Source organism: Notothenia rossii (assembly GCF_949606895.1).
Source record: "Notothenia rossii genome assembly, chromosome: 7".
In the NCBI taxonomy this organism is placed as follows: Eukaryota; Metazoa; Chordata; class Actinopteri; order Perciformes; family Nototheniidae; genus Notothenia; species Notothenia rossii.
The window spans coordinates 48155111-48170232 of record NC_136905.1 but is presented as its reverse complement, the minus strand read 5'-3'; the positions used below and the strand labels follow the sequence as shown (position 1 = coordinate 48170232).

The following is a 15122-nucleotide window of genomic DNA, read 5'->3' as shown; positions in this document are numbered from 1 at the left end:
GAAAGAGCCATTGGAACCTATCACATGAAGGACCTGACAGCTGAATCCCTGGCCCAGAAAATAATAAAGGAATTATCGAGTTTAGATATTCAGCTGTGTGTTGCACAATGCTACGATGGTGCAAGTGTTATGCGGGGTAATGTGCGTGGAGTGCAGGCTTTAATACGTGAAAAAGTGCCGCATGCAGCGTATATACACTGTCATGCACATAGACTAAATCTTGTGCTTGTGAGCTCGATAACTGAAATACCAGAGATGGCAGAGTTTTTTGGTGTTGTTCAAACACTATATACTTGTATTGCAAATAGCAATACCAGACACATGCTTTTCATTGAGGCTCAAAAGAAGTTGGGACACAACAAAATACTGCACTTGGAGCGCACCTGTCCCACTCGGTGGCTGTATTGGTATAGGGCTCTACAGAAGATAAAACTGCGCTACGAGGCTATACTAGCTGTGTTAGATGCCACTATTGACGCTCATGCAGAGGGTTCAACTGAAGCTGCTGGACTTCGGACAAATATGCTGACAGTCACTTTTGTTGTGCGTCTTCATGTCCTAGAAAAAATCTTAAATCTCACTTATGGACTGTCTGAACAGCTTCAGACAAAAGACATTGCAATCACGATGGCTTCCAACCTCATACGGAGTACTAAGGCCCAGCTGGAAAAGATGAGGTCAGATAAAGAGTACCAGGACACACTGAGCAGAGCCAAGGCATTTTCCACAGAGCTCGGCCTCCCAAGCAGCGACACTGCCCCTCTGCGACCAGCAAGAGCACGGAGTGTGTCCAAAGCCTTGGCAGGGTTTATTGTCGGATCATCCAGTGGCCAGAGACAAACAGGAGATGACCAAGAAAAAAGACTATACTTTGAAACACTGGACCGCTTCATCTCTGAGTTAGATCGCCGATTTACAGATAATGATGAGCTACTTAATGCTATCCAGGCATTTGATTGTTCATCTCCCCATTTCATGGATGTAGTTAAAATGGAACAGTTTGCACAACTCTATGATGAACTGATCGACACCACCCTTCTCAGTTCCCAGTGTCACACAGCAAAAGCTTTCCTTGAACTTGAGATGAAGGAGGACGTGGAGGAGGAGAAAAACATAATGCTGGCTTTGACACGACTGAAGACCATGTCTGTCGCTTTTTCAGAGGTCATCAAGCTATTCAAGATCGCAGCAACAATTCCTGTCTCCACTGCATCCAACGAAAGATTATTTTCCGTTTTAAAAAGAGTCAAGACTTACCTGCGGACCACCATGAGCGATGACAGGCTCACAAACCTCATGTTGATGGCTGTTGAGCCTGCTGTCGTAAAATCCCTGGACGCAGATGAACTCGTCAATAACTTTGCTGCTTTGAGGACCCGCCGTTATCCACTTGTGGAATAATTAATAAAGTTCATCTCAAAGTAAGATACCCAAACATCTTATTAATATGATTTCTCTTTCTCTTTTCTTCTCCCTCCCTCCCTCTCCTCTCTCCCTCCCTCCCTCCCTCCCTCTCCTCTTTATATTTGGACTTTAACAGTTTACAGCAGTTTACCTGGTATGTTCACGTGATATTGTTGCAATTACATAGTGAATGAAGTGAACAGAAAGAGTGAAATTGTGTCAGAAAGGCTATTACTGCTGTCTAACCCTGCCGCTTGCTATCCATGGTGCTGAAAACGGATGCGTAACGGCGCATTTGACTGAATTGATTGATTGACGTGCGTAGTTAAGTGTTTGTGTCCATAGTTACTTGCGCTAGCGGGATGTGAGTGAGGCTGCATTTGAAAAAGTTCAAATTTTCCTAACCACACAGAAAAGCTACATAGCAGACTTGTCACTTTTGTTATGATTATTTGCTGGGCATGTATATTGATTGATACTGTAGTTAAGTCATGTGACTAGTAACCTTGCCATACCTTAGCTTTGGCTGAATTGACGCCACTGCTTGAACCCCCATTTGTAGTGCCTGCTAGAGAGGTGGGACTATCCTGGGGAGAAAAAAGTACCAATTTCTGATTGGCTGGGCGAATTTCAAACCATGCCCCGTAAAACTCTGAAAAGTTTTGTGAAGCCGCCATTGTATTTGCTGGCATTAGCATTATTAGCATTAGCCCCGCGCACAAACGGAGAGAGAATAATTTGTGGCAACACAAAAAAAAACATGGGAACGGTGGAGTGATGAGGAGGTGTCGGCATTCTGGCGATTTACTCGGAAGGCTTCAGTAGAAGCTGCTGGGAGTCCCAGCAGCTTCTACTGAAGCCAGTCCCCAAAGTTGGTGTGAAAGCGGCTATTGGCATTTGTGCCCTGGCATGTGGCCTTTGCGCCCTAAAAAAATGTGTGACACCAAAGGCCAAATGGCCTTGCCCCTAAAATGACGAAATTCCAAGCCTGGTTGGGGGTTATTGAGGATGCTGAATCCATTTAGGACATTTTCAGGATCAACAATCTAACATGCTGGGTTCACATTAGGACTCTATGAGCTGACAACTAGACTATAAACTGCATTTGCATGGTCCGCGGTAGAACAGCTCTACGTTGTGTATGTGAGGAGAGAGCGTGGCCGCCAGACTCGGAGGAAGCGTTTCACTTGTCGTCGCGCACCGCTTGAAATTGTTGCTGAGCGCTGCGCTCAAAGTTCAAATTATTTCAACTTTGATCTAGTTACTGCTGACCTTTTGATGCGCAAACCAATCAGATAACAACTCTTTGAAGCAGAGCAAGCTAGCAGAGGAGGTAACCATAGAAAGCACTCACATGTTTTCATATACTTTCCCAAATCTAATTCTACAATAGTGTTGCACCAAGTTTATTTCACCCATGCTCACAGACAATAAATCTACATGGCAATGGGGTCAGTGTATGTTTTGGTCATTGGATTTTCTTTTCACAAATGGATATTCAAAAACAAAAAACGACTGGATATTTGATTTTCGTTTTAAAATTGTAAAAAACAATATTGAAATACAAGGCATTTTTATTTATCATGATCAAAAAGGGATTTACTAAACTTAAAAAACGGGATGATTTTCATTTTCTACTATTAAGGGCTGTAAATGTAATAGGCCTATTTCTAAAATGGACAACATTGTTAGGAGAGTTCAACTATACAGCGATTCTGCACTGCACTGCGGTCAACTCAGACGTCTGGGTGACGCTTTGTGCAGGTCAGCACAACATTTTCACGACTTTTGGTGCGTCCCGCAAATTGAGACGATGTCCCGCATATTTCATTTTAATTGGCTAAAACGCTTTTCTAATATCTGATTCATGACATAAATCAGATGCGGAGAAAGGCCGGCTCGGTTTGCTGAAGGCCGACACCGCCCTTTTTCAAATCAGCTGCTCTTCATTTTTTTTCCTGATATATTCAATGAGTGATACAAATATTTGTTACCACAAGTTCTTAATACAACTGACACTGTTGGACTCGGTACTAGTTTGACTGCTACCAGAAATGAAATGAAGTAGCCTACTTTTACTGTGTACTTTGTGAGTAATCCTCTGTCAAAGTCCCCTCCATAGTAGGCCTACATAATGCATGTTTTCTGCTATCTTTGATGAATGATAAAAAGACAATTTTACCATTAGTTCTTAATGAAATTGATACTGTTTGACTTTGTACTAGTTAGCCTACTACTAACTGTAAGGGGAAACTTCTGCAGCAATGGAGAGTAAGGACTCAGAGAGACACGAGGAGAGTTGGAGCTTTGATGTCAAACACTGAATGTTTGATACAAGTATCGGCCGGAGACATTCACATCACAAGTCACAGCAGCAAAAGGTTCTGACTGCACGGGTGGGTTGCCATGTCAAATCTGATCAGCCTCGCATCTTGGTAGACGCTTTAACTAATTTACAGAGAGTCAACCCACATATTGGGGGACAACACACTTTCACTCCATAATCGTCCAGGAGCAACGTTTGGTCAGGGTCCCGTGGCGTGCAGTTGTGACGCTCCTAGGCTCCTTCAGCTTCATAAAGGGACGCAAATAGCTTTCAACTGATTGCAATGTATTCCCATCTGCGGCGGGATTTGACGCTCATGGAAGCACGGCATTCGTTTGTGTCGGCTGCCCTTAAAGGCAATGGGAGCGTCCAATCCCATTGGATAACGGAGAATTGTACACCTGGAAGTAAGTATTCCCCTTACTGTAGATTGATTTTACAGTGATATCTGCACTACTCATCGACCAAAAAACACCAGATTATCCTTGTTAATTACACAACATTGATTGGTTTAAATTGTGTGCAATGCTTTTGTATTTTTCCCCTTCGATTCGGAGAAACAAATATTTGTTCGGAGTAAAGGATGGCAGAAGACACTACACTACCCAGAATCCCCAGCTATCGTTTAGGACTACACCATGTGCTCTGTTTGACAAACCCCGTGATTAGTTCTCAAGCTCTGTGATTGGTTGACCTCCAACTGCATTCCATATGAAAAAAAACGTTCCGTAAAAGATAAAATCATACTTTATCCAGCAGTGCTTGCTTTACTCTTTGAAAGTCATCACATGAATGCATTGTAATAAATGGTTCGGCTGCATTAAATATATTACACATCTGTCGTAGTTCTTTATTTTTATTTATCTACAGAGATCGGGCTCAGAATAGACCGGAAACTATTATTTTACCGTTCAGTTTGAATTTCACAATAAAGTTAAGTAGTAATATTTAGTTTTGATATTATTATTTTTTATTAACTACTAGACCGCTGGGTCATGTTAAGACCATCTTTTCTGTGTTGCTGTGGGTTTTTTCCATCGCTTTTGTGTTACAAATATCAAAACAATAACTAAATATATCCGTCGTAAACTAAACCAGAAATAGCAGTATATTTAATTTTTTTAACACCGTAAACTTGACAGCTTTTTAACCCAAACCACCTACTGGTTAAAGCACGTTATTACACGTTTAGAGTAATGCAATGCAGGTAGATTGTGTTGCTTTTTAATGACTGTTTAAGATGCCTTTTTCTTAATGCTAGGGACGTTGCTATCGATATTGTGTTTCGCAACATGTTCTCTATCTATGGCACGTCTCTACTGGGAGTTGTAGTTTTACAAGACGTTTTCGTATTTCCCATAATAAGAAGTTGCCAGTATACTGTGTAAATCCCTGGAGGTTTAGGGGATAGGAAACACTCAAATTTAAAACATATAATTAATAAATGGGTGAAAATTGCTTGTGCCCATAATGGGCAGCATTAATATATATACCCACATGCCAGCTAAGGTCAGAAGAGCTTTATTTAACAGCTGGTCTTATGTTTGTGACCCCTCCTGTTGTTAATTGATTACATTACATTACATTAATGATAAGCCTAAAAGATGCACTTGTCAAGGTTCAGAGGCACATTTTGCAAATATGGCAGTAGCCATCGATCATCTTAAGATAAGATATACTTTATTGATCCCAAGTTGGAAACATTTGCGTTACATCAGCATGTGTAACAGTTGTAAATATGCAGTGGTGTTTATTTGTAAATCATTTAGTATAATCACACAAATTCTGTGTTTTATATTTAATAATTCTGTGTTCTTTATTTATTGATTGTTCAATACATGACAAGGCCGGAGATTAAATATCTATATACATCCTATAAGAGTATAATACATATGTATAATATCAGTTAAAATAAGTGCTTCAACATAGTTAACATTGCTGGAGGTATGCACAAATATTGATAGATGTCTTGTAATGCACTATTGAGGAACCTGCGACCCAAGTTTTTCAGTCATTGCATAACTACACCGTTTGTGAATATGATATGTCAATAAACCTTAGAAACTCTTGAAATCTTTAAAGGGATGTGCAAAATAGTCATTATATACAGTCTTTAATTAACTATTAGTAGAGAATAACGAGTAATGAATATACTTTATAGGGATCCTATTAATATCTAATAATAAAAATAATGAAATTCAATAACATGCTTTAACCACCAAGTGTCCCTTTCTGTGCACCTTTATGGTGTAAATACAGCTATTCTGCCCTCGCAAGAATACTTTTCGGATTGCAGGCTTGGCAGATAGCTTAACACGGAAATAAACACCCAGGAGACAGAAGCTCAGTTGTGGATGTTTACTGATTAAATTCCATTTTCATTTCCATTTTTGTAAAACTGAAATACAAACAAAACCCAAAGTCATGAGACGTTGTCACATTAAACACTAAATAAACAAACAAACAAGACTAAAACAAACATTCCAAACAACAGATAGTTAGGGAAAGTTAGGTATTTTTTTGGCCATATCGTGAAATAATTTATTACCAATAGCTTTTTTTACCATATGTCCCTATAGGTGTCTAGTAACATCTCCCAATTTATCCACAGCCAAATCCTCTGGGAATCGCCTTGAGAGCCAATCAAAGTTGGGGTGCCCAGAGGGCCTGGGTAAAAATAGTGAAAACATTTTTTCTACCAAAAGTGACTTTTGAGATGTCTAACTATGGTTTTTTAGGGGTGCTGAATCTATCCCAGCCATTAGTTTTGAGTCAAAATGACTCCTTAACCCTGAAATATTGATCTGTCAAATTTAACCTATGGATTTGGGGTGAAAAATGTATTCTACACATTGAATAATCCACTCTGAATTTAAAAGACACTACAGTAATGACATCTGCTAGGTACGTGCTCAGTATAATTACTTCTCTGCACGTGGAGAATATCAAGGTAGAGGTATTTTGCAGCTGCTTTTATTCAAAGCGTGCAGATTGAACCCAGGCCTCCCGTATACCAGTCGAAGACACTAACCACTGCTCCAACACGCCCACAACAAAGTTACTTTCTGACATGGTAAGTAAATAATTTTGCTTTCTAAAGTTTAGTTGGCTATACATTTATTTATAGGCCCATGCATCATTTTTATCTCTTAGTTACAGCCTAAAATGAATGTTGCTAGCTAGCATCCAGCTTAAGTTAGCTAACATTAGGCTAATATCAAATCTAGTACCTTAGCTAAATAAACCATTATAAATAGTCTCTGTGTCATTGATCAACATTAATTGTGTTGTAAATTGTGTCATTTTATAGTGGGCTCACTATATGATTCAAAGTGAGATTATTGTTCATAGTTACACATAATCTATTAATGTGGCTGTGTGGACCCATTCTGCATGATATGTTTGATAAGTCTTGCCTTTGCCTTGCCTTGCCTAGTAAACAAAAAGAAAAAGTAATTGTTCACCGAGCTGTCTTGTCTTTTTAGGACAGTATGGAAGTTGATACCACAAATTGTCATGGTTTGAGGTGCTTCATCTGTGGTGGTCCTGGGACTGAAATGCAAAAACTCTCAAAAGTCACTCACAAAGGTTATCAGCAGCTATTATCTTATTCTGAGATCGTAGATGATGCAATGCTGATCAACAGACTACATGAGGACTGGAATGATGGAGATGACCCCAAGCTGAAGTACCATTTGGATTGTAGAACCGAGTTGTACCATCGTTCGAGAAGTGTATCCATTGCGAAACGTTCAGGTTTTCTTTTTCATTATGTCAATGTTGTTGCCACTTTCTGTCAATCATTCCGTTCAACTCATCATTTCAATCCAATACATTTTGTGGCATGAATAAAAGCTCACGAAATTGTCTTTCATCCATCCAAAGGACAAGATGCTCAAGACCAACGATCAGACAGGATGAAAAGACGCAGCGTACTGTCTGGGCCAAGTACTTCAAGTGCTGGTAGCTCCACATTCCAAACCCCATCAGCACACCTGGTCTACCGTGATGTTTGTATCCTCTGCAATAAGAGCATCAATGTTGAAATGCTTGTAAAATACCCTAGTAAGTTGCCTGTCTTCTACATTCTCATGAATGAGTTTGAAAGGTCTTTCTTTTTTTTCAAATTAAAACTCTCTTTAGTAAATCATATATGTGGCTATAACCCAGACACAGCCCGGAAGTTGTATCGTGCACCTGACAATCGCTTCCAGGACAGACTGAAAAGGAATTTGTTGGAGACAGCTGTGAGACGAGGAGATGCCTGGGGAGTTGAAGTTGCTGGTCGCCTGTCTGGAATAATAGATTTGGTAGCTGAAGAGGCACTGTATCATCTTCGGTGCAGGTCCCAGTTCGAGAACCCAGTTACAAACTCTGGGGTAATATATTTTTTTCAAGACCAGAAGTCCCAGACTCTGTAGACAAGGTTCTGAAGCCAATCATTTCAATTAAAAGTTGTTTTTCCCCCACAGGTCGGACGGCCTACAGATGAGGAGAGGCAGTTGCTGTTTGAGAAACTGTGCAAATGGATGGATGAAGAAGTGGAGCATGGTGTAACAAGTCTCGCTGAGATCCACATGAAGATGGAAGAACTTGACCCCATGGAGGACAAAAGTCTCACATATGGACGGATGTATCTTAAAAAAAAGCTTCAGGAACATTATGAGGAGTCTCTCTGTTTCACATTAGATGAGGGAGGAAGATTCATTGTGTGGCTAAAAGACACTACAGAGGCAATCCTCCGAGACTACCATCAGCAGGTCATCAACCCCTCACAAACCATGGATGATTCTGCACTTAAAGACCTCATAATTTCCACTGCCATTCATCTGATCTGTGGAGACTTGGCAAGAGTTTCACTCGACACAAAGCAGTATCCCTCAGTAGACAGCATGACCAATACACAGAGCCAACTTGCTCTGATTCCTGACAGCCTCAAGCAGTTGCTGAAGGCAATTGTAAAAACTGACGAAAAGGTGGCAATGTGGGGACAGAACCTGCTGAAAGCATACCGCCCTCGATCAGGAGTTATGCCCTCCCAACTTGGACTTACAATTCAGCTTGACCACATGTTTGGATCAAAGTGGTTGATTGACCGTATTCATCACTTAGGATACTCTGAATCATATGTTGAGCTCCATCACTACAAGTATTGTTACTTGAACGTGAAAAATGGATGTGGTAGCATGGACCAGGATACCATAATCACAGATGAAGATGGTATAGATGTTGTGGAGCATGAGGAAGCAGAGGTCGATGCAGTCCTATCTGCAGAACAGCCAGAGGAGCAAGAGGAGAGTGGTTCTGGAATGCATGAAGAGAATCAGCAAACATTTGCCCTCTTTGTTCCTGCCGATAGCACTGTTCATCAATGTGTTGGTGATAATATAGATCTCAACATTGCCTCACTACAAGGAAACACAGCATTCCATGCAATGGGCATGATCAGAGTAACTTCTCCTGCTCCAGCAACAAGACAACATGAGCTTCACACAACCATACCAAGGAGGAACATGGCAGTTGAGGAAAAGGTAGCAACTCTCAAAGCAACAGAGGTGAAAATACTGTCCTTTGTACCAAAAAACAAAGCAGGATTGGCAGACATCCGTTTGGTTCCCATAGCTGATCTCCACCAAGACCCTCCGGTTTTGAAGTCAGGGGACATTGGTTGGATGGCAGGATGGGCTATCAAGAATTACAACGCCACATTTGAACATCCGAACTGGAATGGCTTCATGAAATCCATACATCAAACTGAATGCAGGAAAAAGTCCCTCATTGAGTTTCTTCCAATCATTGAGGGTGACCCAAACGAGTACAGAACCATCTACACTACTCTAATGGAGTGCCTACGCAGCGGTCAGTCTCCTGCTGTCATCACATTTGACATGCCAATATGGCTGAAAGCAACTCAGATAGTTCTCCAGTCTGACTTGCCCATCATCACTAGACTAGGAGGGTTTCATCTCCTGAAAAGCTTCCTGGGCTCTATTGGGGTTATTATGGCAGACTCAGGGCTGCAAGAGCTGATACAGCTAGTTTACCCAGGCAGCAACACTGCAGAACACATTCTCTCAGGCAGGGCTTATGCTAAGGCCATCCGGTTCCACCTTCTTGCATCAGCGGCAATTACCAAGTTTTTGCTGAAAGATGTTGCGTTCAGCGAGCAGGACTATGAAGACATGGAGAACTTCATCAGGACTGCAAAAGAAATGAAAAGAGGTAATTTGACCTTTCCCTAATCTGTGTCTCAAACTATCTCGGAGTATGCCGAATTATATTTTCTCATTATGTAGTAATACAATTAAAACTGTCTATCTCTAACAGGTTCCATGGACACACCAAGGATAGTCACTGTGTTCAAGGAGAGGATGGAGGAGAGGTTGAAGACTTTGTCTAAGGCTGGAAGAACACCTGCACTCTGGGTCTGGTACTATGGCAGAATCGATCTAATCAAGGTATTTATCAGGAGTGAGCGTGTCCCAGACCACACAGGTCACCTCAGCTGCATCATTGGAATGCTGAACACCTTTGCAGCAGCAGGGCACCATCAGTACGCAAAGGGAGCAAGGCTCTATGTACAACTAATGCAGCAGCGACAGGACTGTCCCATGTTCCAGGAAACTCTGTCCAAGTTTACTGTGTATGGCAACCATGTAGTCCGGTTCTCAGACCATGAGTGGTCAGGCACATGGACTGACATCACAATAGAAACCACACTCATGCGTGAGGCCAAATCCTCAGGTGGTTTAAGCAGAGGGCGGTTCCGGAACAAATCTGCTCACAAGTGTTGGGTTCAGACTCTCAACCACTTCTCATTCATTCACCAGGAGCTTGAAGGAGTAATGAACAAACGTAGGGTACCTATCCACACAGACATCACAAAAGCCCAGATGGAGAAAGACAATGACTCTGTTAATGCCATAGTTGGATGGTTGGAGGAAGTCAACCCCTTTGATTCCATACGGGACAGTAAGACCCTGGTATCTTTCTCGACGGGGTTCAGCAGCACTCCTGGGGACTCAGTCAATGCTGATCAGGCAGAGGAGGTTGGCAGAGCCATACAGGCCAAGATGGATGGGAAAACTGTTCTGGATGCAATGGAAACCAAGCACAAGGTCAAGTCATTGGCAAGCCTCAGATCTGCTCCTAAAATCAATGGAGAGAAGCTAATCACTGACTCACTCAAGCTCTTCAACCGCCTCATCATCATTAGTGAGCGTGAAGTCAAGACCAAAGAAGCTTTGCGCTTTGAGTTGACGCCAACACCAATGTCTCTATTTGACAAGAATCAGAAGTTGCGAAAGCCAGACAAGGCTGCCCTAGCAAAGTTCCTGAAGGCTTTTGTGGAGCCTGTTGAAAAACTAACCTGCACAAGCCTGGTGGTTGATGGCGGTTGGCTCCTGCACAGCGTCAAATGGGAGGCTAACCTCACGTGGAAGGACATCACTGAGAGCTACCTCCGGTTTGTGATGTCCATGGGTAGCCAGCACGTCCGGATCACTGTGGTCTTTGATGGATATGGTAGCTCCACCAAGGACCATGACCACCTGAGACGAACCAAGAATGCATGCTGTGACATTCAGATTCGTCCAGACTTAAAAAACATCATTCCGCGGGAAAGGTTTCTTGACAACAAGAACAACAAGGCTCAGCTCATTCTGCTCCTTGCTGAGACCTTCCAAAGAGCTAGGATCAGTGTTCAACTATGCTCTGATGATGCTGACACCTCCATCGTGTCTGCAGCACTAAATGAGGCAATAGAGTCTTCTGTTGAGGTGAGGGCTGAGGACACAGACGTCCTGGTTATGCTGGTCCATCATAGGGCAAACCACCCGGTCTTCCTCACGACAGCTAAAGATACATCTTATGATGTCAGAAAGATTCGAGAGGCACTCCCGGAGAGGTACCGTAAATACCTTATATTCCTACATAGCTTCTCTGGCTGTGATACTGTATCAGCAATTTCTGGGTTTAGCAAACCAACGTTGCTCAGCAAGCTCTGCCAGACTGACAAATCAGAGCGGGCCATGGATGTGTTCTGTGACATCAGAGCCAAGAAAAGTGACATCATCGAAGCTGGCTGCGAACTGTTCAAGAACATATTCCGTGGTAATCCATCTGGAGATTTGGAAGATTTAAGATTTGATATCTTCAGCAAGCGGGCGGCAGCTGGGAGCATCAAGCCTGAGAAACTGCCTCCAACTACAGGAGCTGCAGCACAGCACTCACTGCGGGCATATCTCCAGACCAGAGATTGGCTAATGCTACAAAGTCCATCTTTGGATGTCCTTGAGTATGGATGGAAACAAGGAAAACATGGTTATGAACCAGTCCCTACAACAGATCCCATGGCACCAGATTACCTTCTGAAGTTAGTCTGCTGCAACTGCGCAGGTGACTGTGGCACTCTCAGGTGCTGCTGTAAAAAGCAAGGAGTCAAATGTATTTCTGCTTGTGGGAACTGTCATGGTAACTCTTGCCAGAACATCAACCAGCCAGATGATAATAATAGTGAGGGAGATGCAGGGGAGTTTGATGAGGTTTGTTAAAATGTCAACTAATAACGCTAGTTTTGATTTGCAATTGTTCAATAAAACCACTTTTTATGGATTGTTTATGGAGTTGGAGTCATTTTTACTCAAAACCAATGACTGGGACAGATTCAGCACCCCTAAAAACCCCTAGTTAGACATCTCAAAAGTCACTTTTGGTAGAAACATTTTTTTCACTATTTTTACCCACGCCCTATGGGCACCCTAACTTTGATTGGCTCTCAAGGCAATTCCCAGAGGATTTGGCTGTGGATAAATCGGGAGGTGTTACTAGACACCTATAGGAACATATGGTAAAAAAAGCTATTGGTAATCAATTATTTCACGATATGGCTAAAAAAATACCTAACTTTCCCTAACTAAGAGTACCTGTTAGAATAAATGCTACAAACATTTCCACTGCTGTTCACAGGCTAACAAGTTTAGCATCATTCATTGTTCTTCATGTTTGCATATAATCAATTTAAATGTGCAACTAAGTAGACACGGACAATATATGGAATGGTACTCACAGACATAAAGACCCTAGGATTTGAGCAAGGATTTAGTTGACAGGAAACAACCCATGTGCTCCATAGACAGCCAGAAACAGGAAACTACGGCAAGCATTTATGGACACAGTGCAAAACCCAAAACCCTTTGCAGGCCCTCTTAAAGGGGCAGCACACTCCCCGCTTGGTATAATGTACCACTAAGTCCCTTTGAGAAGGAGAACAACTTCAGAGACTGGTCTTGAATACACCCTGGGAGAACCTTCTTTAATCACCCGTACTTCCACTTTATGGACTCTGTTGTCTTGACCAGGGTAGATATTTACTATAAGTCCTGTAGGCCATTCGCTCCTTTTAACCTGTCCATCCTTCAGAAGCACAACGTCTCCGATTTGCAAGTTAGGCTTATCTGCTTGCCATTTCCTTCTTGGTTGTAGTGTTGCAAGGTATTCTTGTCGCCAATGTTTCCAGAATGAATCAGCTAGACTTTGGACTTGCTTCCATTGACTCCGGTAAAGATCTTTAAGGTCAAGGTTTCCAGAAGGAGCTGAAAGTGAGTCTATTTTTTGTGTCAAAAGCATGGCAGGAGTGAGTACAGTGGGCATGTATGGATCTGATGACACTGGAACTATTGGTCTTGCATTCATTATAGCAGTGACTTCTGCCATCAATGTGATGAGGACTTCATGCGAAAGGTTGGGAGAGTGCACCTTGAGCAACATAGCATCCAAAATGCGACGAGCAACCCCTATCATCCTTTCCCACACTCCTCCCATATGTGAAGAATGTGGCAGATTGAAGTCCCATGTACAACTCTACTTTTTGAGGTAGGACTGGAGCTCAGCGTTTCCTTGTGTTATTCCAAGTTCTTTGCAAGCACCAACGAAGTTCGTCCCACGGTCCGAACGAAAAAGCTTTACTGGGCCCCTGATTGCAGTGAATCTTCTTAGCGCATTGATGAAGCTTGAGGTGGATAGAGACTCAACTACCTCAATGTGTACTGCCCTTGTGACTAGACAAGTAAACATGACGGCCCAGCGCTTGTTTTCTGAGATGCCTCCTCTGGTACGACGAGCGCAGACGTTCCATGGTCCAAACACGTCTAGTCCAACATGGGTGAATGGAGGAGCTTGGGTAAAACGATCAGCAGGTAAATTGGACATTTTTTGATTTTCCACACTTCCTCTTAACCTTTGACAGGTGACACACTTGTATATGATGCTTGATACCAGCTTCTTTCCTCCAAGGACCCACAGACCGGCTGACCTGACAGCCCCTTCAGTGATATGTCTTCCCTGGTGTGCTTGTCGTTCGTGGTAATATCTCACCAGTAATGTAGTGATGTGATGATTTTTTGGGATGATAATTGGGTGTTTCTCTTCCCAAGAGATTGCAGCAGCTGACAAACGACCACCAATCCTCACCACATCATCTCTATCCAAGATGGGATCAAGCTTTCTGAGGGGGCTGTTCTTTGAAACCATCTCTCCTTTAACCAGAGCCTGTATTGCTCCTTTGAAGGCTTCTTGCTGAATGCAGCGGATTATTATTATTTTTGCCTGCATGAGCTTATCTGCTTTTGACTTATCCCCCTTTTTACCTCTGGAACAAGATCTGACTCTCCAGATAAGCTTGGCCACTGCTTGGGTGAGTAGCTCCCAGCTGGAAAAGCACTAAAATCTGTGTGAACCTCTGCGTTTCAGAGGTTGTTGTAGCAAAGGTCGTAATTACCGGGCGCACCTCTGTGTCCAAGTCCGGTTCGACAAGCCCAAAGATCTTTTCCTGAGGAGGTGCTCCTTCATCTTTTTTCAGAAAGGAAGGACCTGAAAACCAGTTTGTACCTCCTAAGAACATAGCTGGTACATACCGTGTACCATGATCTGCAGGATTGTGCTCTGTGCTGATGAAGTGCCACTGTTCAGGACTGGTTGACTTTAATATGCGTGTAACTCTATTGGCGACGTACACATAGAACTAGGGCTGGGCGATATATCGAGTTTACACGATACATCGTGGATTGCACTCCATGCGATGTCGTAAATGACCACATCGTGAACATCGAGTATTATGTTGTCAAATCAATTTCCCGCCGCGGCCAAAATGAGCTTTCCTTTCTCCCTCATAGACACAGTCACACACGCAGGCACACACGCAGGCCCCGTCTAACTTGCACACAAACATTACACACATGCACAGTGACAGAGAGCAGGGCTCGACATTATAAATGGCCCGCTGGCTCGGAAGCACTATTTAGACACCCCGGGCCAGCATAACGTACTTTCCACTTGCCCGCTCGGGCCACTAAAAATATTGCTTAAAAAAAATTAAATTGTCCAGTGGTATAGG

The 15122-nt window shown here is 42.7% G+C and overlaps 1 protein-coding gene across 3 annotated transcripts; it reads left to right on the top strand.

Moving 5' to 3' along the window:
- The first annotated feature begins 6252 nt into the window (after nucleotides 1–6252).
- Nucleotides 6253–12348, top strand: LOC307046698 (uncharacterized protein). Of its 3 annotated transcripts, none has more exons than XM_079693207.1 (5): nucleotides 6253–7486; nucleotides 7616–7795; nucleotides 7874–8109; nucleotides 8203–9952; nucleotides 10058–12348. In XM_079693207.1, exons 1-5 carry the CDS (start codon nucleotides 7222–7224, stop codon nucleotides 12280–12282), a joined length of 4656 nt encoding a protein of 1551 aa, XP_079549333.1. In that variant the 5' UTR covers nucleotides 6253–7221; the 3' UTR covers nucleotides 12283–12348. The 3 variants fall into 3 exon arrangements, with proteins under 3 accessions (XP_079549333.1, XP_079549332.1, XP_079549334.1); XM_079693208.1 differs by having other exon boundaries at nucleotides 6254–7486; nucleotides 7901–8109; XM_079693206.1 differs by having other exon boundaries at nucleotides 7616–8109.
- The last annotated feature ends 2774 nt before the right edge of the window (nucleotides 12349–15122 follow it).